At 46.7% G+C, this 26,668-nt stretch overlaps 1 protein-coding gene across 8 annotated transcripts; it reads right to left on the minus strand.

The window, feature by feature from the left end:
• Positions 1-13: 13 nt before the first annotated feature.
• LOC147459135 (uncharacterized) lies at positions 14-26,668 on the minus strand. 8 transcript variants are annotated; one of them, XM_086510467.1, is made up of 11 exons: positions 26,521-26,667; positions 4,363-4,388; positions 3,710-3,769; positions 3,554-3,628; positions 3,095-3,207; positions 2,947-3,010; positions 1,892-1,928; positions 1,736-1,806; positions 1,493-1,646; positions 740-801; positions 14-663 (listed from the first exon to the last, which is right to left on the minus strand). In XM_086510467.1, the coding sequence occupies exons 1-11, from the start codon at positions 26,585-26,587 to the stop codon at positions 355-357; spliced, it is 1,038 nt and encodes a 345-aa protein (XP_086366593.1). In that variant the 5' UTR covers positions 26,588-26,667; the 3' UTR covers positions 14-354. The 8 variants fall into 8 exon arrangements, with proteins under 8 accessions (XP_086366593.1, XP_086366594.1, XP_086366595.1 ...); XM_086510468.1 differs by having other exon boundaries at positions 3,572-3,628; positions 26,521-26,662; XM_086510469.1 differs by having other exon boundaries at positions 2,977-3,010; positions 26,521-26,661.

The following is a 26,668-nucleotide window of genomic DNA, read 5'->3' on the forward strand; positions in this document are numbered from 1 at the left end:
AATTCACATACCATGACCCTCAAGATATGTTGCATTGTGTCTCAAATATGTATGTGGTGATCAAACATCAATAAAACACAACCAAAATTGGTAGGTTCAGGCCTCAAAAACTCCTCTTGCCTCCAGCATTTCCAAGTCAGACTTGAGTGTTTTTGCGTTTAGTTGCCACTATCAAGTCAAATTTAAAACCCGCCAGGCGGCCGTAAGGCCACCTATAGTTCAGTTATAAATACACAAGGCCAAAATATGTATGGAAGGAGTGCACCTCCTAACCACAGGGCAGAAAGCATAGCATGGTGTAGAAGCAGCTTCATTGAGCTCCAATGGCATCCACAATTCCTCACAAAGCCCTCATCAGTCCAATTCCGCGCCTACAGCGGCACCAGCCAATCGTAGATGCTCAATGAGGAATTTGCAAATAGATGGGTAAGCTGACATTGTGGTTTCTTCATGGACATCTGTACCAGCAGAAACCACCTTACATATGCTGCTTCTTGCCCTCAATCGCTCGAAGAAGTTCCTCTTCAGGCTCTTTGTGTCCCTATCTGACTCTTCAGCACTGCTGCCTCGAGGAAGAGCTAAGACTGTATCAAGAGGTTCTGAACTGGAAGCCCAGTTTACGCAATGCCTCGCCAAAAATTCTTTCCCTGCCTCTGAAATCACCTACCAAGAAACAAACGCAGCAACTCAATTTAAGTACTTCATGGATCTCTGAAATGTACTAAAGCTGGAGAGAAACCTCGCTTGCATGAACTGAATCCGTAAAAGCAACAGAGCGCAACCGTTTAAGAACTTCCTCTCCTGCAACAAACAACAAGCAGTCAGAAAAGATTACTCCATCATGGAGTTCTTTCTAATGCAGCAGACACACTTGATGGACACCAACACTGATATGCACCAGAAATACATGCATACAAATGGGCATGCAAAACAGAACGCCACCAAGAGTTGTAGGCTAAGGACAGCCAGGGTTGAGACGTATGATAAGTAGCCATACAAAGACATGCGGTACTAATCAAACTAAAAAATTTGTTGTACGGTCGATGTTATGTATGATACAGAATAGAAGACTCGGTTTTTTCCACCTAGAATCTAGTCTTCAAAGAATAAACATGAGGGAAAGAGCACTAAAGGGCTAAGTGCTAAAGGCTAAAAGCTAAAAAGGGCCAAGGACAAAAGGCTAAGGGCTAAAAAGGCTAGAGCCCAAACACATGAAAAGGGCCAGAAAAGCAGGCCCACAATGTTCAAAAAGCAGTCGCTCTGACCAGTCACCAGAGGCCCCAACATTGACTTGAAGACTGTCGAACGAGTCCTAAACAAAATGTACCAGTGTATGGTACAGAATACACTGAACATGAACAACCTTGAGGGGCAATATAATGTCAGTTTTAATATAGGTAGGCCCTTGTTTGTGCAGCTTCAACTCAACCCCACATCCTACAAATAATTACATAACGCTACAGTTAGCTTGAACAGAAATATTTTCATCAACCTTGAAGCCTCAAGAGGTTACAAGTACTTATGCCCCCATAAGAATGAGCTACTAGAACAAAGTGCTTTGCAGTAAGGTCTTGACAAACTGCTCGCCACACGTAATTTACATGAGCCTCCGCACAGTCATTGAACGGGATTGGTACCCTTAAACCCTATGAAAAGAAAGATCAATTGCCTTAGAAGAAGTAGCTATAGAAATAAATCAAGAAGACATCCCATCACACAAACAGTGAAGCCAAACCTCCATTGTCTTAACAACATTCTTATTTGGGTTGAGGACAATCACACCAAAGGAATGTTCCCTTGCCCAATCTGATGCAAATAAACAAGCGCACATTAGTATGTTAAGACTTTCCTGTTTCAAAGATTAAAAAGAAACTTGACGTTTTGTACTGACCTAAAAATGGCAGCACACTGCCTGTCTTCAAAGAGTCCTACACAAACACCACATTGTGGTTTTTTTTTTTTTTTTTTAAGGAAAAAATTGACCAGCAATACTTGAAAACAGTCCTCAATGAAGGATTACACAAAGCTTACATGGTCCTCTTAATAAATTAGTATGCAAACTTCAAAGCTTGCAAGAGCAAAGAACAAATGTAAAAAACCCTGAAAACGGTCCTTAATGAATGTTACAGAAAGCTTGCATTGTCTTCTTAATAAAGTAAAAGCTTGCAAGAGCAGAGGGCAAATGTAAAAAACCCTAGACTGGCACTGCATGAGCAGTGTGCTTTAAAATGAGAAATCCGGTCTACTTTCTAGTCATACATCTATATCCACACACAATCAAATTACAATATCCACAGCCCTGTGTCCAGTCTGTTTCAAAGAATTGCATGTCGCGAGGGTATTGTACAGTCCATAAGGTTGTAAGAGTACCTTCTAGCCTCCCTTAGATGGACAGTTATGCTCCTTGTGGGTTCATCTAGCCACTTATGCAAGGGCATAACCCTCTTGGGCTCTTCCCATGACTCTGTAATCCTCCTGCATACTGGGATGGGGTTTAAACAGTTGCGAACGGTAACCTACGCATGAGCTAGCACAGTGTCATATCTTGTAAACATAGAAGAAATCTGTCTCCAGGTGTACATTTCCACCATCATGCACACATCCTAAAAATCCTCGCAGAGATAGAATACAGTATACACAGCTTCCAATGTGCAAAGAATAGCAGAGATCCAGAGTTTTTATACATGAAATCTGGCGCAGATTATGGAAAATATCAAACAAGATACATTAGTAGAGACTGAAGCTGAAGAACGGGCATAAACCACAGATAGCCTCTTGGGTCCCGTGTTTTCTTGCTGTAATTTTAATGGCTTGACATTGGTCCAACTATTGGTTTAACAGTAACAGCAAAGCCACAATTACCTTCCTAGCACGGACCAAGTTTGTACATTGTCTAATCATTCATCTACAATCTCAAAACTTTTAGGTCAACAAAGGTAGCCTAACCAGCCCATGAATGTAATTAAGCCAGCTCACATTTATGCATAATTTTCTTGCCCATTGCCCTGACCTGCAATGGCACACGGATTCGAATAAGAGCAAAACCAGAAACAAGTGACTTCTGACTAAAGACATGGGAAGAGAAACTACTCACTCTACTCGTCCGGTTCCACATAAAAGAAGCAGTACCACATCTGCCTCCTTACAATTTGAAGACATGAAAATGGGACACCGAGCAGATGCGCTTTTCTCCACGTCACAATCTTCCTATCATTCACAGAAAGCTAGCGTTCAGAAAATGTGAAAAGAAAAAGAATGTTTTCAGGAAAAAATTCGCCCCAAATTACAGTCAAACCACTGTTTTTGGCCATATCCATATTCATGAAGAATTGTTGTACAAAGGACACTTCCTAAAGGGCATGCCAATGTGGTGCACTTCAGCTATTCCTTTTCACAGCTGGGTTCACATCATGCACACATCCATTGAATACCTCAGTTACATGAACCTCCCTAAAAACACAATCACTTGCACTCTTTTCAATCACCAAATCTTACTCTAGTAACTGATACAATAAGTAGAATGTCTATATGAAAATTTATCTCTGCTCAGGACCTCTCCATCATCATCTACCTCGTTGTCTCTCAAATGCTCCTCGAAAGGCAATTCCTGTTTTATTATATCATAATCCTGTTCGCATCGAGAGTTAGAATTTTTCAGCTAGCAGCTTGATATATTCTGCAACCACACCAGAGGAAGGACAGCACTTACCTTCACCATAACTTCTTGAATATAATCAGCAACAGCATCAGCAAGCCTCTCATAATGATTCTGCTCAAAAATGATCATGGAAAATTGTCTGAAAATTCAGTTGCAATTCTAGCAAATACAAGAAATTCATCCTGCAGATGATCACATAGAAACTGACAAACCATGCAGCATTCTATAAATGCCTCCTCACAAGAACCACTTTAGTCAACTTTCCCCAGATCAAAACACAGGAAAGGTGATGGTGTGTATCATTCATGTATAGGAATGATACATATCCATAACTGCATCACAATCCTTGAGTACAATTAGAAACGGTGACAAGACCAGGACATTTTTGCTACGATCAGTATTACTGGCTGCGCGTCAAAAGTCCTATGCCAAACCCCAGTATGTTCAATTCTATGTCAATTGATCAGAGCCATAACCAGACCCTCTGTAAAGCCTACTTCTGCTATACCATAAAAGAAGAAACATCTGAGACTTTATGATGATGATAGGCTTTCATAGCTCTGTAAAACCCACAATCAGGACAGCAATTTTGTTTTCAAAAATTTACTTTGAAATGATGCATATCTGGGCATAATCCTGGTTGACAAAAAGTCATGAGGAATGATTTTTAAACCAAGTATAAATAGGAATACGATTAAGAATACCTGATCAATGAACTTAAACACCTCTCCTGCAGTAAGAAACACGTAAAAAATATGATAAGCTTCCGCACAAACAAGAGATGCGTTTATAAACAAGGCAGTACAGTACCTTAACAACAGGACAAGATCTCAAATAATAGAAAACAAAAGAGGGAAAAAAACAAGGTTTATTATGGCTCCAACCAAGTCTGTCCCGTTTTGTTCATTAATAGAGGCTGATAGATTACACGTGTGGAACGGGTCAGCCTCTAGTAATGAGCAAAACCTCTATTACTGAATAAACAATATAGCACTATCAAGAGCAGCGGATGACAAAAAGGATGCAGCTGTCAGAATAGGTAGCAGAAGAAGCAATGAAAACACGGACTAGCCTCCGATTCAATGGACACCTCGACTCTAATCTAACTCTTTAACTCAGATAGGATCCTCTGACACTAGAGAACACCTACAATCTCACATACATATACAAGGCAAGGAGAGATCACTGAGGTAGAAAAAGACGGGACATCAGAGAGAGAGAGAGAAATGAAATGAAATGAAATGTTATATTAACGTCTTCAAAAGGCCATAGTGACCTATGAGACCAGAAAGTTACAAGGTGGTGGATCTGATACAAAGTCAGAGTAACCAAATAACCTAACAACAGTACAAAACAAAGATATATATAATGGGATTCTAGATTGGTCTATGTGAGCTAAGCCGAAAACTAAGCTAGTTGGGATAGTTGAATCACAAAAGATCTAGCATCGGTAGTTGGCGAATCTCATCAATTTCCTCCATGGTTAGTAGTCTGACCGGGCGTCGTGCATGCCTGGCCAGCGTGCTATGAATCTTTTGACGTAGCCTCCGTCGATGCTGTGTAGTCCTGCGCAGTCGTGGGCGCCTGGATTTCCCCAATTCAATCGCTCGGTCAATCAGTGTGCCTCTGGTGTGAGACGGGGGGGAGCTCTGTTGTGGGAGTGGCTCTTGCGGATGTCCTGTGTCTGCTCTGAAGAAGTCTGTAATCCGTCTTTGAGACTGGTTAGCCTCGCCATTCATCAGGCTCTCTCTGTGTCTGCGCAGCTCGAGCAAGAACAAACCCACGCATCTTTGATCTTCGTATCCCATTACTCTTGAGAGTGGTCCAAAACCCTCTCTGAACAAGCAATGGAAGCGGCCTCGTATCTCGTAGTAGATGGGGCAATGGCATGTATAATGCAGCTCTGTCTCAGGTTCCATGTCACACAAGGGGCATGTCCTGGCCTCTGCTGGTACTCCGCTGTATCTCCCAGTTTCAATCCGCAGCTGGTGAGACGATGTGCGTAACTGGCCAATAGCACATCGTATCCCATGAGACAGGTGGGTATCCATGTATGTGGATCTCATCACAAAACCATCTTCCGTAAGCTGGAGAAGGTGGTCTCTGTAGAAAGCCATCTTCGTGCCCAGATCTTGTGCTGGTTGTATCCATGTCCTCCTGGTGTCTAGCTGGGTCAGGTCTTGGCGGATGAGCTTGGTGATCTCCGACTGTGTAAGAATGAGAGATGGTGCATCCAATGAGTACTGGAATGGTGGTAGCCTGTCTATGCTGAACCCATGCGCCTAAAACCATGATGTCATCTCCCCATACCAGCATGTTGTATCTCCTTGTATGGCTAACTGTCGAGAGGACTCAAGTGCTATGCAGGCATATCTGTCTCTGGGAAGTTCCCATGTGCGGTTTATGAAGGAGACTGATCTGGTGAGCGCCTCTACCACTAGTGGGGGGGCTGCTAGCTCTGCACGGATAATGGACTGTGGTACTGATGCCTTGGCTCTAATGAGGCGCGAGATCATAGAGACGAGAGGTTTCTCCATGTTCCTCCATCCGTCTGAGCGACCTGACCTCCCGTGGTGATCCAGTGAAGGTCCCCATATCTCAGCCCCATAGAGCAATGCTGAAGCCACCAGGGTGTCAAAGAGCCAGAGCTTCGTCCGGGGCTCCTGAAACTGAACCTGCGAACACATCCTCTCCAATCTACCCAATTCTGCGTGGGCTCTAGTAAGTCTAGTCTCTGCTGCTCTTCTGAGTGAGAATGCAGGTCCGCTAAAAACCACTCCAAGGTAAGTGTAAGCGTCTGTGTACTCCACAGTCTCCTGGCCGTATGTGAATGTAGGTGCTGACCTCCTAATCCACTGTGGGGTGGTATTAAACACCATAACCTTGGTTTTACCCAGGTTGAAAGACAAACCACTTTCGTGGGCAAACGTATGCAAAGCATCCAATTGACGTTGTATTCCTTCTGGGGATTCGGAGATCAACACTATGTCATCAGCATATAACAAAAGTGGAATCCATGTCTGTAACAAACTGCTGACGTGTCAAAGCCTAAAGAATGGAGCCAACTTACAGATGCCGGCCGAGGGGCCTAAACCCTAAGAAAAACAAGCAACAGAAGAAGTGTCACAGAGTGATGACGTGGTTGCCCGAGTGCAAAAAACCCTAACCCTAATTTCTGCCAAAAACCCTAATTGCTGAAACCCTAATTCTGCTGAAACCCTAACCCTAAAACCTGCACACCCTAACCCTAAAACCTGCAAACCCTAATTCTGGAAACCCTAACCCTAAAACTGCAACAACGTGGCTGATTTCCGAAAATTGCGTTGGCATGATGACGTGGCAGGCTGTACGGATTTCCGAGATTTACACTGGCAGCTTTTGGGATTGCTTTTTGGACCAGAAGCTTTTGAGTTTGAAAGCTTTTTTTTAAACTGCTTTTTGGATCAAAAGCTTTTGATTTTGAAAGCTTTTCATGTAAACTACTTTTTAGGCCAAGGGCCTTTAAATATGAGGCTAGGGCTCATTCTCTGGCATGCTTCAATACGAAGGTGCAGAGTCTGGAGTACCGGCTTGTACTTTGATGATGCAATATAAAGAAATACCGAAAGGGGCGCCAAGGTTTGGGGCCAATACTCTCTAGGGTGGAATTCCGCCACTCCGTGTCGCGTGTCGTCTCTCTCTCCATTTCAGTTCAGTTGTTATTTGAAGTGCTTAAAGTTGTTCAGTCTGTTCTTTTCTATTGGCACATGGTGCCCGCCTTGTGACAGTGGTATCAGAGCATCAGGCGTGTGCTTTTCTAAAAGCATACCGGTCCTACAAAAGAGCAAGCAAAGCTATTGGAATTTGATTTGAGGTATCTTCGCCCTCCAATCCAGACTTACTAGCCACTCCCACCCTTACTTCATCGCGCATTGGGCGCGCTCCCGTCTTCACCGCAGTGTCTTACAGGGCATAAGCCAATTAAGATCACTTGCAAGAGAAGGATCCAGATTTGTTTCAAGTCACTGGTTTTCTCAGAAGCAGTGCTATGCAGATGTTGATTTCTACAGCTACAAAGCAGCATACTCCAAGTACTTGGCAAGCTTTCAAGAAAATTTTTTGCCCGAAGTTATATGGTTTCTGACATCTTCCTTCGGAGTGCAACTTCTGGCAGAGTGGGGTATCCTAAAATGCTTGCCATGGAAACCTAGCAGATTATAACTTGAAGTTTCTCGACATCTCCCAGTAGATGTCTCTTCACGAGCAGATGAACTTGGAGACCGAGTGCGATTGCTATCTTGGGACTACCATCGCCGCCAAAGAAACATTGTTTGTCCATGAGCTGATGGACCATGCTGTGCTCGGCTACGACCTTATGGAAGAAACCTAACCCTAATTTTTGGTGTAGGTTTCAGGATGGAAAGTCAGTCGACTTTTCGAGCTCGATTGATGTCGAGATTGCTTTTTAAGTTTGAGTTCTGTTTGAGCTTGTTTGGTGATCCTGTTTGGAATTTGTTTGAAATGGATGGTATCTGTTTTGAACCTGTTTTGGTGCCGATTTGAATTGTTTTGACTCTGGTTTGATACTGGTTTCAATGATTGGTGATTTTACTCCTGGGTGGAGAAGTGAGAAATACTGTTTTGGTATTGTTTGAACCTCGGAACGAAGCAGGCCGATGCCTGGGGAGCGTTTCGTTGTATGTTTGAAAACCTCCGAACAACGCAGGCCTATGCCTGGGGAGCGTTTGGTTGTATGCTTATAAAATAATTGTTGGTGTGACTCTCGGCCCGGACCTGGATGGTTATGCGGGAGGAGTATTAAGAAGTCTGAGCAGTGGTTACTCTCAGCACCTCCAAACGACGCAGGCTGCGGTCTGGGGGGCGTTTGGTTGTAAAAGGCCTCTATATCTCCCGGCCCGAACCTTTTTAGGTTATGCGGGAGGAGTGATGAGGGAGTCGTTGAATATCTCCCGGCCCGGACCTTGTTAGGTTATGCGGGAGGAGTGTTCATCGGCGGCTTTATGTTTCTATGTCTTGTAACATGCATATGTGAGCATTTGTGTTGCATTGTGATGTGCCAACCAATGAATATTCCTAATTGGATGAGATTGCCTGGGTATGTAATTTTAGGACATCAAGACACCCGAGGAAGATCAGTATACGGTCTGGGTGTGATGGCTAATTTTACTACGCCGGAATATCAAGAGTTCCGATCTAGACGAAAGGAGACGCTAACTCCTTGATCAAAACAGCCGATAGGAGCAGCTAACTCCTTGATCAAAAGAGCAGAAAGGAGAAGCTAACTCCTTAATAAAAAGAGCAAACTGATTGTCCCTCGGAATGTCCCTCGGAAATTTTTGAGCTAACTTGAGTTGTTTTGCAGATATGCTGTAATCGCGGACGATTACTCTCTTTCAAGAAGGGGAGATGTAACAAATTGCTGACGTGTCAAAGCCTAAAGAATGGAGCCAACTTACAGATGCCGGCCGAGGGGCCTAAACCCTAAGAAGAACAAGCAACAAAAGAAGTGTCACAGAGTGCTGACGTGGTTGCCCGAGTGCAAAAAACCCTAACCCTAATTTCTGCCAAAAACCCTAATTGCTGAAACCCTAATTCTGAAAACCCTAACCCTAAAACCTGCACACCCTAACCCTAAAACCTGCAAACCCTAATTCTGGAAACCCTAACCCTAAAACTGCAACAACGTGGCTGATTTCGGAAAATTGCGTTGGCATGATGACATGGCAGGCTGTACGGATTTCCGTGATTTACACTGGCAGCTTTTGGGATTGCTTTTTGGACCAGAAGCTTTTGAGTTTGAAAGCTTTTTTTTTAACTGCTTTTTGGATCATAAGCTTTTGATTTTGAAAGCTTTTCATGTAAACTACTTTTTAGGCCAAGGGCCTTTAAATATGAGGCTAGGGCTCATTCTCTGGCATGCTTCAATACGAAGGTGCAGAGTCTGGAGTACCGGCTTGTACTTTGATGATGCAATATAAAGAAATACCGAAAGGGGCGCCAAGGTTTGGGGCCAATACTCTCTGGGGTGGAATTCCGCCACTCCGTGTCGCGTGTCGTCTCTCTCTCCATTTCAGTTCAGTTGTTATTTGAAGTGCTTAAAGTTGTTCAGTCTGTTCTTTTCTATTGGCACGTGGTGCTCGCCTTGTGACAATGTCCCTGCCAACTGAGCACCTTTATCCCCATCGCTGTCAATGTAGTCAGAAACCTCATCCACATACATGCCGAAAAGAGTAGGAGAGAGCGCGCAGCCCTGCTTCACCCCAATAGTGGAGTAAACCGGTGTAGAAAGTCCCTCCGGGGTGCGTACATGTCCTACTACTGATCTATACAATGCCATGATCCCCCAAATGAGTTCTGTGGGTACTCCCATTTCCTGTAGTCTGCGCATCAGTCTAGCTCTGGGTACCGTGTCGAAAGCTTTGCGGAAGTCCACAAAGCTACAATAGATCCGTCTCCCATGAGATCTGCCTTCTTTGATGATGGCCCTGAGTGTTAGGATATGGTCAAGAGTAGAGAATCCTCTCCTGAATCCTGCCTGCCCAATTGCACGTATCCCTTCCCTCTCTGCCCATCTACTCAGCTGTTGCTCCAGAATGGATGCATACAACCGTGCCAGTGTGTGCCCAATCATAATAGTGCGATAATTCCCAGGCTCCATGGGGTCTCCTGATTTGAAGATAGGTACGATCGTAGATAGGCTCCAAGAGTCTGGCAGGCCCTCACACATGGCCCGGTTAAACATAACTGCTAGAAGCTCTGCTAGTAGGTCTTTGGCATGCATGAAATGCTCAGCGACTAGGCCATCATGATCATATGCTCTCCCAGTCTTCATCCTGTCAATAGCTTTCTTCACCATCTCAGCGGTGAAAAAGACACATGCGTGTGGGCATGGATCGGGGGGGTTGAGAAGGGCCGGTTGTCCAGGTACTGTGTACAAAGATGATGCGTATTGCCCCCAGGTCTCTGTGGAGGAAATAGCGGGGGGGGGGGACTGCTCATGAAAGAGCCGCCACGCCTCACGTGAGTCCTGACTCAAGAATAGCTGATACAGATCCTGCTCGAGTCGAGCCAAAAAAAGCCCTCTTCTTCCGCCGCACCAGGCGTCGGAAGTCAATCTGTGACTGTCTGTGAGTGACGTCCCCCAACAACACCTCCCTCTGAAGTCTGGCTCTAGTCTGGCGGCACTCCTCATCGTACCAGTTGTTCTGAGGCATGCTCCCTGATCGGCGGCTATGCTCAGGCTGGGTGTGTGGGTATGCTTCTACTGCTGCCTCATGTAATGTTTGTGTTAGTATAGTAGTTAGCTCTTCCAGAGCTCGCCCCGGGTCCTCGGTGCATAGGCGTCTATAGATTCCGTCCATGTATACAGAATCCATCTCCCGTGTGAATGTGTAGCGAGTAGGGGCTGCTACTCGTGGCCTGTGTGCTACCCTGAACTGGAAGGAGATGGTCATCGACACCAGAGCATGATCCACTGCCACCCCGATCGGTCTGGGCTCAACTGTGAGATCCTGGATACTAGAGATGAGATTCGGTTGTGCCATGACATAGTCTACTGTGCTAGCTCCATGTCTGTGTGGGAAGCATGTAAAACCTCCCGAAGCAAGAAATCTCTGTAGGCCGTTCAAGATCGCCAATCCATGTGCAGTGCCCATGTCTATCAGGTGTCGCCCATACTCAGTACATTCCACATCATGTGATAGTCTGGAAAGGCCCGTCTCTACCACATCTAGCTCTCTTAGCATCTCCTCTGAAGTATCATAAAACACTGCCTGGTGATGGGCAGTCCTGGCATTGAAGTCCCCTAGGATGATAATGTCACCGTCCCTAGAGAATTCCCATATGTCATCATCTAAAATAGAGAAAGGGGACTGTCCTCTGGGTGATGCATAAACTGATGTACTCGGGGGAAAGTAGCAAATAGCTAGATAGAGGTATCTGCCTGTCTCTGCTTTCAGTCTCACCCACATGTACCTAGCCTGCTCGTCCCTGCGGGCTATATGTATCAGTGGCTGCAGATCCTCTCTAAATAACACTGCCACTCCTCCCGAGCCCCGCCCTCTGTGCTTTGAGCGTGTCTCCTGCCTGTAGGCTGTCTCCCACCTGTATCCACTGATGTGAGGCATGGACTGCCCTGGTGCCTGGTGTGTCTCAGAGTAAAAGATGATGTCTCTTCCAGTAAAGCTATCCTCAAAGGCACCCACATCAAGACGCATAGATCCATTGCAGTTCCAGGCAGCTACTTTGAGTGTGGTCCCATAAGTCTCGCACCGTCATGTGGAGCGTCGTTCTAGTATTACCACTTTTCCGTCTGGGTAAAAAGCGATCTTTCCTTTTTCCCTTGCCGCTCTAATCTCTGGCATTACTTCCTGCATATGAGCGATCTGTGAGAGGGTGAGATCATCCCCGAGAAAGATGCCAGTCTCTTTAAGAGTTGGTCTTTTCCTCAAGAATGACTTCTTTGCTTCCATGGAGGGAAAACGGAGGATGAGTGCTCTTTCTTTTGAGGTTTCTCCACTGCTTCCATTTTTCTTTATGTTGCCCACTCTCCATGCCCTTGTGTGCGTCAGCTCATGAATCCCCATCAAGGCTGTGAGTTCTTTTACTTCTTCGTCCACATTGCCTTTGTCTTTAAGACCGCAGATTCTCACATGTAAAGCGCGCACCCTTCTCCTCTACTCCTCCTCTAGTGTCTGATTAATGATGTTGTTGGGTGTGGGCGTGGGCGTTATCTCCTTGCCTTTTCCTTTCTTAGCCACCTTGATCCATTTCTCGGCTTCGTCCGCCTTCTGTTGAGTTTTGGTAAGAACATCCACCCAAGAGGTCGTCATTTCTTTATGCTGCTCTTCTCCTTCTTTGATGGCCCGTACTTGCTCCTTGATCGTGTTGATTTCTTCGATTACTGAGGGTTGCAGTTCGCCCTCTTCCAGTGTGTTTCTTGCTCGTGCTTCGGCGAGCTCTTTCTTGAGTGACGCGATCTCTTCCTCTTGGGTCGTCACTCGGCCTTCCAGCGTGCTTATCTTGCTCTCTTGGATCAGCACGCATCCTTCGAGTATGTTTATTGTGCCCCAGAGGTTACGGTTCATCTTGGTCATGATTTCCGTCATCTCCTCTTTGCATTTTTGAATGGCATCCTCTAGAGGGTCGGCTTTATCGTTCATCTTCCTCATGCTTGATTGTCGTCCGCAAGGGAGTTAGGTGTACGTGTGCACCCACCCTAGCAGCGGGCGCGACGGCTGGGAGTCACTGGATGTACGTGTGCACCCACACTGACGACAATCGCGACGAGTGGTGGAGCGTGAGGCGGTGTGGCCAGGTGCCCTCAATGGAAAAAATGGAAAAAACGTGATAGAGTGCGGGCAAGAGAGAGCGAGAGAGAGAGGGGGGGGGGGGGGGGGGGGGGGGGGGGGGGGGGGGGGGGGGGGGGGGGGGGGGGGGGGGGGGGGGGGGGGGGGGGGGGGGGGGGGGGAGGGGGGGGGGGGGGGGGGGGGGGGGGGGGGGGGGTGGGGGGGGGGTTAGGGGGGGGGGGTGGGGGGGGGGGGGGGGGGGGGGGGGGGGGGGGGGGGGGGGGGGGGGGGGGGGGGGGGGGGGGGGGGGGGGGGGGTGGGGGGGGGGGGGGGGGGGGGGGGGGGGGGGGGGGGGGGGGGGGGGGGGGGGGGGGGGGGGGGGGGGGGGGGGGGGGGAGGGGGGGGGGGGGGGGGGGGGGGGGGGTGGGGGGGGGGGGGGGGGGGGGGGGGGGGGGGGGGGGGGGGGGGGGGGGGGGGGGGGGGGGGGGGGGGGGGGGGGGGGGGGGGGGGGGGGGGGGGGGGGGGGGGGGGGGGGGGGGGGGGGGGGTGGGGGGGGGGGGTAGTGGAGGGGGGGGGGGGGGGGGGGGGCAGGTGCAGGGGCAGCGGCAACGGGAGAGCAGGGGGCGGGAGACATCGCGAGAGAGAGAGAGAGAGAGAGAGAGAGAGAGAGAGAGAGAGAGCAGCGGGGGGGGGGGGGGGGGGGGCGAAAGTGAAAATTTAAAAAGGGGGGAGATGGGGTGGGTGGGCGATAGACTAAAACTAAACAGACAATAAATAAAAAGCTCAAAGGCTAAAATAATCAGTGATAGACAAAAAGGGGGAGACGCGCGATAGATAGGAGGGGGGGTTAACCCGGGATAGACAAAAAAGGGGGGGGGGGGCCAGGGCGATGGAGAGAGATGGTGCGGGAGCGCAGGGCAGGCGCAGGGGGGCAGCGCGACGGAGAGAAGGGCAGGTAGCGCGAGGGGCAGGGGCAGCAGGGCGGCAGGGCGAGGGTGCAGGGCGATAGAGAGAGAGAGAGAGAGAAGAGAGAGAGAGAGAAGAGAGAGGAGAGAGAGAGAGAGAGAGAGAGATGAAAATGAAATGTAATATTAACGTCTTCAAAAAGGCCAAAATGACCTATGAGACCAAAAGGTTACATTGGTGAATCTAATACCAGGTCTGGGTACAAAAAAGTACAAAGAACTGAAAAGAAAATAGTGGGTAGGGGTGGGGTGAAAGTTGATACAAAGGGAAATACAAAGGGTGAGCTCCGACAGTCGAGGCATCATATACACATACATTAGTATCCAGGACGGCTCCTATGTCGCGCCAATATGGTATGGATCCTCTCTCGCAATTTGCGTCGATGTCGAGAGGGCCCTCTCATCCGTGGGCGACGGGACCGCCCCAACTCTATCGACCGATCAAGCAATATGCCTCTGGTGTTGTTATGTTGTGGGGGCTGCTCGAACTCCTCTGTCTGTGATTGAAAGAAATCTCTGGATCTCTCTCATTGTGCCCCTCTTCAAGAGATCCTCTCTGTGTTTGCGAATCTCCAGTAAGTATAATCCGAAGCATCTCTAATCCTGGTATCTCATGACTCTAGAAAGTGGCCCAAAACCCTCTCTGAATAGACAATGAAAGCGGCCTCGTATCTCATAGTATACTGGGCAGTGGCATATGTAATGTAGCTCTGTCTCTAGCTCTATTTGGCAGACCTGACAAATACTGGACTCAGCAGGTACTCTAAATCTGCCTGTCTCGATCTCTAGCTGATGTGAGGATGTGCGTATCTTACCATAGCACATCGTATTCCGTGGGATAGATGAGTATCCATGTATCCTGGTATGATCACAAAACCATCCTCCGTGAGTTGGAGAAGATGCTCTCTATAGAAAGTCATCTTCGTACCTAGCTCATGTGTAGGTTGTATCCATGTCCTCTTCGTATCCAACTGAATCAAGTCCTATCTGATGAGCCTGGTAATCTCTGCCCTAGTGAGGGAGATGGAGGGTGCATCCAAAGAGTACTGAAATGGGGGTAGCCGGTCCATACTAAAGCCATAACTGAAACCAAGATGCCATCTCTGCATACCAACATGATCCATCTCCCTGTAATGCCAACCATCGCGAAGACTCTAGTGCTAATCGAGCATATCTGTCTCTAGGGAGAGCCCAAGTGCTATGCATAAATGAAACTCATCGAGTGAGTGCCTCCACTACCAATGGAGGTGCATCGAGCTCCGCCCTAACAATGTCATGTGGTACTGAGGCCTTGGCCCTAATCATCCGAGAAATCATAGATACCAAGGGCTTCTCCATACATCTCCATCCATCAATACTGCCAGCTCTGCTATGATGATCAACTGAGGGGCCCCCTCGAACTGAACCTGCGAACATATCCTCTCGAGTCTCCCCAATGCTGCAAAGAATCTGGTCAATCATGTCTCTGTTGCACGCCTCAGGTAAAATACTGGACCACTAAAAACCGCCCCAAGATAAGTTATATTAACGTCTTCAGAAGGCCAAAATGAACTATGAGACCAAAAAGTTACAATGCGGTGAAAATATGATACAATGTCTGAGTACCGATAATAAAAGAAAAGGTACTAAAAAGGGAACTGCGTATGATACGAGCAGGGGAGGGGTGAGAGTAGTGAATGAGGGCTAATATGACACAATGTGGGTATGTGTGGTACAAGATGAGCAGGGTGAACAATCCTCAAAAGAGCTAAATCACAGTAGATCCATCATCGGTCGTAGGCAGGTCTCATCAATCTCCTCCATAGTCAGTAGTCTGACCGGGCGGTGTGCATGTCAGGCCAAAGTAACCTGGATCCTGTCACAAAGTGATGACGTATCTGCCCGAGAGCATGCAGGAAACCCTAACCCTGATTGCTGTCATACGGCAGTCCCGGAAATCACACGGGATTTGCGTTGGGAAAAAGCAGCCTTTTGGCTCAACTCAATTGGAGAGAGAGAGAGAGAGAGAGAGAGAGAGAGAGAGAGAGAGAGAGAGAGAGAGAGAGAGTACTTTTGCTTTATTTTTAAAACTCAAGAGAGTTAGGAGAGAAAAGAGCCATTGCTTTTATTTTTAGGCTTTTGGATTGGAAGCTTTTGGGGCTCTGCTTTTGGCATCCCTTGTAAACTTTAAATAAGCGGTTTGGGCTTACTCTGCAGAGCATCTGGACGCAGAGTCTGAGAGTGAAACCCTAACCGCTCTCTTGTTCTTTGATTTGATTAATACATAAAGAGATACCGAAAGGGGCGCCAGTCTTTGGGGCCAATATCTCTAGCCACGAAACTCCGCCAGGCCAGTGCAAATCTATTGTGATCTGTGAATTGTTTTGAAGTGGTTATTTGGTGTTGTCGTGATTGATTCTTGACTTGGAGTGTCCAAGTCTGTTATAGTGGTATCAGAGCACGGCCGATTTCTCTTCTACGGGAAATCCAATCCCAATTTTTTTTCCGCGGCACCTATGGCTTCTTGCAAGGATCAGTCGACTCCCTCTGCATCCGGAGATGCGGGCAGGGACCACAACGAAGATTCCGACAGAGAGTATGGCCCGCCTCGGCCTACTCAGGCGGAGCAACGAGAGATGAAGCGTCGTCAATTGATCGGCGATGCAACAAAGATGATGCTCAGTTTTGCGAAAGACCCGAAGTTGGCAAAATATATGAGCGAGACTTCTTTTCAGGAAGTGCATGCGCAGTGGCAGAAAACCACAACACCACCCCCCAAACCCGCTCTCAAGAAACCTTCTGATCACAAGCAATATTTAGAGAACGAATCAAAAGAGGTGGTTGATGCACGGATTGCTCGGCTTTTTGACGCGCAGAACAAAGCCAAAAAGCACAGCAAAAAGCAGAAGAAAGGCACTGACTTCCCGGGGTATTTGGGTCGTCAGTCGACATTTGATGAAGCAAAGAAACAAAAGAAGCGTGTTCGCTTTGAAGGAGTACCCAGTTCTTCTTCTTCTTCTGACAGTTCTTCTAGCTCTTCATATTCGAGCGAAGAAGACAGAAAAGGCAAAAAGCGAAGCAAGAAACAACGCTTTGGAAAGGGCATGAAAAAGGCAAAGAAGTCTAAATCTCGCCCAGTGATGACTGACAGTTCTACAGAGGACTCGTCTACAGACAGTTCAGACTCCGATGACGGAACATTTTATATGAACAAGAAGAATTTTTATAAAGCCAACCAGTATGACTTTTTGGAAGATAAAAGCAAGAAAGTCCAAGAGTTTAAGGAAGGTGAACAGTCGATCAAATTTGACACTTTTTCAGGATACCAAGATGCTTCGAAGGCTTTGTCTTTTATACAGCAGTTTGACATCGCTTTCGCGGGAGGACGCTACTCAGAGCACTCGAAGATTCGGAGAGCTGCCTCTTACTTTAAGGGGAATGTTCGAACTTGGTGGTCCACACTTCTTCTAAACAAGATTGCGCCAGTTAAATGGCTGAAATTTAAGAAGCTTTTTATTTCTTCTTGGTTGATGCAAGAGTATGAACGCGATATACGAGCTGCTTGGAACCATCTTCGAATGACCAAGAGAGATACAGTGAATGCTTACTGTGAGAGATTCTGGAGCTCTTTTCTACCCGCCTCTTCATTCAAGAAAATCTCATTCAGAGAACAGATTGAGCGGTTCACCTTGGGTCTACCTACAAAGATCCGAGATCACTGCTTGGAACAGAAGTCAGCTTCTATTTAGGAGTTGATGAGTCATGCGAATTGGGGCTTTGCCATTCACTCTGGCAGTCTGACCTTCCCCACTGATGAGGCCATGACACAACGAGCCGAACAGACTTCTGGGAATGAAAGTAGAAAGAGAAAGAGCAACCCAGAGAAGAAGGATGCACGACCCAAGCTTACTCTCCAGGAGCGAGCTCGCTTCATCAGGGAGGGGAAGTGCTTTGGATGTGGGGAACATGGACATATCTCCGCGAAGTGCCCTAAAAAGGCACAGAAAGAACAGAATGATAAGGACGACGACAGGCCTGAGAGTTCGAGATCAGCTGAGGAACGTTGAAGAAAAGGCAAGATGAAAACAAGACTGTTTCCAGATTGTGTGGGTACCGATCCCAACACCATGGACGAGAGTACAAAACTTTGCCGAGCTTGGGGCAAAGTGAAAGATCAAGAGGCCCTAATCTTCTTTGATGGAGGAGCCAAGGCCAACTTCATTTCACCGGAATTGGCGGCGCGGCTCGAGATCACTCCCGATCGGATGGGACCACTTGCGGAGGCAGTTCTAGCGGCACCCAGCAGGGACGTAGCCATTACACCTGTCATTGGCAAACTTCGGTTGATTGTCAGGGGTATTTGGGGCATGAGGACTTTTTCACAATACCTTTGGAAGGTTGTGATGTTCTCTTAGGGATTACCTGGTACCACAAGAACAACGCCGTGGTCGATTATCGGGCGAGGAAAGCAACATTGACTACTGAGAAGGGCAGAACCATTGTACTTGATATTAAACTGAAGGGCGAGTCTGTCCCTATTGTATCGGCTTCGGCCATTTCTAAATTAATGAAATCCAGTCTGTTTGTTTACTCGATCTTTATGAAAGAATTGAGCAATAAGGATAGGACAAATATGTCTAAACTTGATAAAGAACGCCAAGATTTTCTCCACTCACGCCGATTGCTTCTCAGAGGGCCTACCAGGCGAGTTACCGCCTGCTCGTCCTGAAGATCATGCCATTGATCTGATACCTGGAAGCACACCAGAACCAGCCACCTTACCGTGTGAGCCGAGCACAGAATGAAGAGATTATGAACCAAGTGAAAGACCTCTTGGAAAAGGGTCTTGTTCAGCCTAGTACTTCACCGTATTGCTCTCCAATGTTGGTTTTTGAGCGGACGGATCTTGGAGAATGTGTAGGTATAGAGCATAACAAGCTCTCAACAACAGACATCAAGAACAGATTTCCAATTCCTAGGATTGATGATATACTCGACAGATTACAGGGATCCTCGTGCTTTAGCAGGATTGATTTGAAGAGTGGATATCATCAGATCAGAATCGTGCCGGGAGAAGTCTACAAGACAGCTTTTCGGACGACTTTTGGGTTATTTGAGTTTTTGGTGATGCCTTTTGGCTTAACCAATGCTCCTGCGATATTTAACCGGATGATGGACAGGATTTTTCGAGAGTACAGGCTATTTGTTGGCACTTTCTTTGACTATATCATTGTTTTCTCCAAGAATGAGGCTAAACACAGAGGTCATCTGCTTCACGTCTTTCAGGCATTACGAGATCACAAGTTAGTGATTAATGTAAAGAAAAGTGAATTTTTCCTACCAGAGATACAATTTTTGGGAGACATTGTGGAGCGCAAATGGATCCGGCCAAGATAGAGACTATCCATGATTGGCCCGATTTGAAGAATGTCCATGAAGTTAGAAGCTTCTTGGGATTGTGTTCGTACTACAGGCGGTTCATTCGAAAGTTTGCAGAGGTTGCTTCCCCTTTGCATATCTTGACACAGACAGAAGTCCCTTTCTCGTGGGGACCCACAGAGATGACTGCCTTTCAAAGATTGGAAGAGAAATTGACTACAAGACCAGTTTTGACTTTGCCGGACTTGCAGACGTCATTTGAAGTATATTGTGATGCTTGTGGTCATAGTCTGGGTACGGTCTTAATGCAAGAAGGCCATGTCATTGCTTACGAGAGCCGATTGTTCTCAAGGCCGGAGATGACAGCCCAAATTTATGAGAAAGAGCTTTTGGCGGTTATCCATGCTCTTACTCAGTGGCGGCATTACCTACTCGGAGCGGATTTTACTGTCTTTACAGAACATCAGAGTTTGCGCTACTTCTTGTCACAGAAGCAGCTTTCAGAAAAGCAGATGCGGTGGGCGAACATCTTGTCGCAGTTTCACTTCTAGATTGTCCATGTGCAGGGACAGAAGAATGTGGTGGTAGATGCTTTGTCTCGGAAGCCGTTGGTTCTGGCTATTTCCGCGATACATTATAGGAGCTTCGAGGGTATGGTCGATCAGTATGCCACAGATACAGATTTTGCAGACGTTTTCACACGAATACGAGATGGGGAGACAGTAGCCGGATATTGCATTCGGAATGGCTACTTGATGAGAAAAACCATGTTGTGCGTTACACAGCCGTTGAGGGAAAAGGTTATGACTGAATGCCACTGTCCACCTTTTACGGGTCACCGCGCATTGCTACCACCATGAAAGGGATAGAGAGATACTTCTTTTGGCCGAGACTCGAAAAGGATGTGGAAGAGTTTGTGCGCAGTTACTTAGTATGCCAGAAGGTCAAGTTTGACAGGCATAAAGCACAGGGATTGTTACAACCTTTACCCATACCCACCGCCCCTGGGAAAGTATTGCAATGGATTTCATTTTTGATCTCCCGAGAACACAGAGTGGTCACGATGGTATCTCGACTGTTATTGACAGATTTAGCAAACAGGCTCATTTCATTCCAGTGAATAAAACAGTCAAGCCGGATGACTTAGCGAGACTGTTTGTGGCCCAGATCTTCAAATTACATGGCATGCATGAGACGATTGTCTCCGACAGAGACCCCAGATTTACGAGTTTGCAATTTGGGAGAACGTTGGCACGCGGTTGCAGTTCTCGTCATCGTTCCACCCGTAGACCGATGGGCGATCTGAGATTGCAAATTCAGTGGTTCTAGATTTATTGAAGTCTTACATCTCATATCAGAAGACTCAATGGGATAAGTACCTACCTTTGGTGGAATTTGCCTACAATAACACGATACACTCTTCGACTGGGAAGGCGCCATTTGAGATTGTTGAAGGTGCTGCGACGGTTCCATCCCTCCTAAAGCACAAAAGATAAGATCTTTGAAGCAGATGAATATACGCAAGCCTTAGATACTGCTTTTGCCAAGGTTCGCGAGACTTTGCAGAAGTCTCAAGAATGACAGAAAACGGCAGCGAATCGCCATCGTCGCGACTTGAAATTGAAGGAGGATGATTGGGTGCTCTTACATTTTGAGAAGGCACGCCTGAGAAAGAAAAAGGGAAAGGAGAGGCGTTTTCCAAAGCTTAGTATGCGATACTACGGACCTTTCCAGATACCTGAAAAGATGAATGATGTCTCCTTCCGATTGAAACTGTCAGATACTTGGAGGATTCACAATGCATTTCAGGTGAGTCTCTTGAAACCTTTTAAAGGTGATGTGCTTGATGATGGGGAGCCTGATGAGCAACCCGAAGTGGAAGAAAACGAGGAGATCCTTGTTCCTAAACAGATTTTGGCACATAAGGATACGAAGAATAAAGGTAAAGTCCGAAGGCGGTTCTTGGTTAAGTTCAAGAACTATCCTGCATTAGATGCAAAGTGGATGGAGGAGGAGGACCTAGCAGATACTCCTCAGATTGTGAAACTTTACCTTGATGCTTTTGGTTTAGCATAGTCTACTCCAAATGGAACCCAAAATTCAGCTTGGCCAGAGATTTGGTGCAGTGTGATGCACAAGAGGGGAGTCGCTCTGCTCCTTTGTCAACAGATACCTTGATTTTGATACTAGAGTCACTGATGTCTCTTTGAGCTTCAGGGATACTGAAAGCTGACAGTATTCTGCTGTATAACTTTATATGGAATTCCTGATTATGATACTGATTTGTTCTTGACTTCTATTAAGTACAGGCACTGATAGACAAAATGATTGCAGCATTTTGGTCTGATTGATCTCAAATAGACATGGTTGCAATAGGGGTTAGTCAATCGGACATCGATGAGGTCCCGATTGGATCTAAATGTGATTGCTAGTTACATTGCCGATAAATCATGGTCTAAGATCCGATGAATATTGAATGTCATGTGATGTCTTGTGATGTCTAGTGATGTCCTGTGATGTCGTGTGATGTGACTGTCGATTGGTACATGTGCTAGATGTGTGTTCCTAGTACGTAGGTACTAACAGTCAATGTCTGCTAAGACGGTTTATGGCCTCTGTCTGTTTTGCAGGTGTAATCGAGGGCGATTACAATGCTTTCAAGAGGGAGGTATGTCACAAAGTGATGACGTGTCTGTCCGAGAGCATGCGGGAAACCCTAACCCTGACTGCTGCTGCAAACCCTAAAATCTGCCAAAAACCATAACCCTAACCCTAACCCTAAAAGGGCAGCAGTGAAATGTGCAGAAATGCTGACATTGCACTGTACGACAGTCCCGAAAATCACGCGGGATTTGCGCTGGGAAAAAGCAGCCTTTTGGCTCAACGCAATTGGAGAGAGAGAGAGAGAGAGAGAGAGAGAGAGAGAGAGAGAGAGAGAGAGAGAGAGAGAGTACTTCTGCTTTATTTTTAAAACTCAAGAGAGTTGAGAGAGAAAAGAGCCATTGCTTTTATTTTTAGGCTTTTGGATTGGAAGCTTTTCGGGCTCTGCTTTTGGCATCCCTTGTAAACTTTAAATAAGCGGTTTGGGATCACTTTGCAGAGCATCTGGACGCAGAGTCTGAGAGTGAAACCCTAACCGCTCTCTTGTACTTTGATCTGATTAATACATAAAGAAATACCGAAAGGGGCGCCAGTCTTTGGGACCAGTATCTCTAGGCACGAAACTCCGCCGGGCTAGTGCAAATCTATTGTGATCTGTGAATTGTTTTGAAGTGGTTATTTGGTGCTGTCGTGATTGATTCTTGACTTGGAGCGTCCAAGTCTGTTACAGATCCTATGATGCAGTTGTCGACAGTATTGTGTAATCCTCTGTTGTCGTGGGCGTCTGGAGCTCCCAAGCTCGGTCGCTCAGTCGGTCAACGTGCCTCTCATATAAGGAGAATGTGAGCTCTGTTGTGGTAGCTGCTCCTCCTGCCGCTCAATGTCTGCTCTAAAGAAGTCCGTGATCCATCTCTGAGACTGGCTAGCCTCTCCTCTCATCACGCTCTCTCTGTGTCTACGCAGCTCGAGCAAAAACAGTCCCAGACATCTCTGATCCTCATATCCCATGACGCTAGAAAGTGGTCCAAAGCCCTCCCTGAACAGGGAGTGAAAGCGGCCTCGTATCTCATAGTAAACTAGGTAGTGGCATGTGTAGTGCAACTCTGTCTCCAGCTCTATGTGACATAGGGGACAAGTCCTGGCCTCTGTTGGTACTCCGCTGTATCTACCAGTCTCGATCCGAAGCTGATGTGAAGATGTGTGTCGTGCCCAGTTCATGTGTCAGCTGTATATAAGTCCTCCTGGCATCAAGCTAAGTCAGGTCCTGACGGATGAGCCTGGTAATCTCGGACTGTGTAAGAGTCAAAGAGGGTGCATCCAATGAGTACTGGAAAGGGGGCCATGATGAACCCATGTCCCTAAAACCATGATGTCATCTTCCCATACCAGCATGTTGTATCTCCCTCCATAGCTAACTGTCGAGAGGACTCAAGTGCTAGGCAGGCATATCTATCTCTCGAGAGGTCCCATAGGCGGTTTCTCCATGTCTCTCCATCCATCAATGCGATTGGACCTCCCATGATGGTCCAAAGAGGGCCCCCATATCTGAACTCCATAGAGCAATGCGGAAGCCACCAGGGTGTCAAAATGAAATAATATAAAATGATATATTAACGCCTTCAAGAGGCCAAAATGACCTATGAGACCAATCCGCTACAAACTGGTGAATCTCATATCATGTCTGGACACAAAAAAGAGATACTAAGGTGAATCTATAAGTGTTGTTACCTAGCTGTGTGGTGTATGTGTGATTGTTGATACCATGGGTGCCCAATACAAGAGGGTGATATAAATGGTGATGAATCCATCCTCAGTTGTACTCTTGGTGTCGAGCCAGGATGGCTCGAATCCTCTGTTGTAGTCTCCGTCGATGCTGTGAAGCTCCTCTCCTCACTCGTGGGCGTCTAGATCTCCCTAGCTCCGATGCTCGGTCAATGAGAGTACCGCGGGTGTGAGTATGAGCTGAGCTTTGCCGTGGTGGCTGCTCCTCTACCCAAGGGTGATGTAATGGATGATGAATCCATCTTCAGCTGTACCTTTGGTGTCAAGCCAGGATGGCTCGAATCCTCTGTTGTAGTCTCTGTCGATGCTGTGAAGCTCCTGTCCTTAGGCGTGGGCGTCTCAATCTCCCTAGCTCCGATGCTCGGTCGATGAGAGTACCGCGTGTGTGAGTATGAGCTAAGCTTTGCCATGGTGGTTGCTTCTCTACCTGTCCAATGGGTGTGAAGAAATCAATAATTTGTCTTTGGGATTGTCTCTCTCTAGATCTCCCTAGTAAACTGCCTCTATGTCTGTGTAACTCAAGTAGATATAGTCCCAGATATCTCTCGTTCTGATAGCTCATTACTTTGGAGAAAGGTTTGAAGCCTTCTCTGAATAGACAGAGGACGCGACCCCGTATCTCGTAATACACTGTGCACTGACATATATAATGCATCTCCGTCTCTGACTTTGTATGGCATAGGCGGAATATCTTGCTGGCTACTGGTATCCCTCTGAATCTAATCTCAAGCTGGTGTGAAGAAGTCTATATCTGATCGATGGCACATCGTAACCCATGAGATAGATGTGCATCCATATAGTTGGGTCGAATTACAAACCCATCCTCTGAGTTGGAGAAGATGCTCTCTATAGAAATCCATCTTCTTGCCCAACTCCTCTCTCGGCTCTATCCACGTCCTCCTGGTGTCCAACTCGGTTAGGTCCTAGCAAATGAGTCTAGTAATCTCCACCCGTGTAAGAGACAATGATGGTGCAGCAAGGGAGTACTGGAAGGGAGGTAGTCTTTCCATGTTGAAGCCATGTATCTGGAAACATGATGACATTTGTGCATACCAGCACGATGTGTCCCCCTGTAAAGCTAACTGTCTGGAGGACTCAAGGGCCAATCTGGCATATCTGTCTCTGGTAGTATCCCATAAGCTATGCATAAAGCAGACTAATCTGGTAAGGGCCTCTATTTCTATGGGGGGGTTGCTACGCTCTAATGATCTCATGCAGCACGGAGGCCTTGGCTCTAATCAGCCGAAAAATCATAGATATCAAGGGCCTCTCCATACCTCTCCATTCATCCTGACCCACAGAGAGTCCCCAAACCTGAACCCGTAGATCATACCTGAAGCTACCAAGGTATCAAAGAGCCAGAGCTTTGTTCGGGGTTCCTGAAACTGCACTTGCAAACACATCCTCTCCAATCTTTTCAAGGCCGCACATCTCTAGTTAGTCTTGTCTTGTCTTTGCCGCTCTCTTCAATGAAAACCTTGGCCCAATAAAGACTACCCCAAGATAACAGGGGGCGTGAACAAGAAACCCTACACCTTTTCTCTAGGCTCTTCAGAGTCTTGAGCTATATGCCAATGTTGCCCACTTGACTCTACTAACCCACTCTTCACTTGTACATCACTACTTGTTTTCCTTTGAGTATGATGATTGATCATCGCATCAACGAACGCGTGGAGCGCGCTCACAACGTTCTTACCACATGTCATATTTTGGTATTTATGAGTGCAAAACCCATTTTTTATTTGCAATCTTGTGTTGTTAGTGTTATCTAGTATAGAAAAAGTGTTTTTTTAAAATGCTCCCCTGTTCGTCCCCTGTTTTGCCACTTTCCTGCTTCTGGGACCCATCTCGTCCCCATGTGACTATGGTCTCTATTAGTGTAAAGTAACATATCTCCATTGTCCATCTACAACATCATCAACCGTTTAAAAATCAATGGTAATTAAATAAGTTGCTCTCACACCAAGCTCTAGGTGCTTGATTCGCCCCATAAAGTGATTTTCTTATCTTACATACATACTTGGGATGTCTCACATGCTCATATCCATGTGGTTGCTCCATATACACCTCTTCTTGCCAATTGCCATGCAAGAATGCATTGTTCACATTCATCTAATGCAAAGTGCAACCTTTTGTTACAACCACTACAATAACGGTATGGGTAGTAGCCATCTTAGCTATATGGATGTTTCATCATTCACTAGGGACACGGCCCAAGAGGCTTCACTCTCTAGAGGTGCCATGCTAAATATAGAAGTAAAGATACATCTTCCCGTGAGAGAGAGACCTTGAGAAAAATCTTTTCCACAATAGCTTCTACATTTTGGATCATGGATGTAGTTTTAGATTGGCAATTTGTAGCTTTTTAGCTTTATGCTAGTTTTCTATTCCCGTACATTTTCGTGTACGCTGGTTTGGTTCCATACGCCATTTTGGCGTCTTTGAGAGGTTTAACATCTTCTTCTTCTTCTTCTTCTTCTTCTTCTTCTTCTTCTCTCTCTCTCTCTCTCTCTCTCTCTCTCTCTCTCTCTCTCTCTCTCCTTTCAGCTTTCAATATATTTTTGTAGCAGTTTACTTTGTACGTTTCATCCTTATCCAGAGCCAGAGGACACAAACATGTCCGTCAATCTGTCTCATAAACCAAGGCCCCCCCCCCCCCCAAAAAAAAAAACCTTCTTCTCTCTCTCTCTCTCTCTCTCTCTCTCTCTCTCTCTCTCTCTCTCTCTCTCTCTCTCACGACGTTCAAACTTCTCCTCTCCCCTCTTCTTCTTCTTCTTCTTCTTCTTCTCTCTCTCTCTCTCTCTCTCTCTCTCTCTCTCTCTCTCTCTCTCTGTGCCCTCCCCACAGGCACACAAGCCAACTAAGGTACCTGTTTCAACGTGTCGAAGCTGAAGATTCTCATTGAAACGATACTCTAGCTGCTCCAGAGCTTCCATGTTTGCGTTAGTGCGCTGATAAAGAATTCTAATTCATATAACATAGCGTGGGGGCGGACGTACTTTTTAAGGCCCGTGTCA

The sequence above is a fragment of the Adiantum capillus-veneris genome, chromosome 4, assembly GCF_014529385.1.
Source record: "Adiantum capillus-veneris isolate H3 chromosome 4, ASM1452938v2, whole genome shotgun sequence".
NCBI classification, from domain to species: Eukaryota; Viridiplantae; Streptophyta; class Polypodiopsida; order Polypodiales; family Pteridaceae; genus Adiantum; species Adiantum capillus-veneris.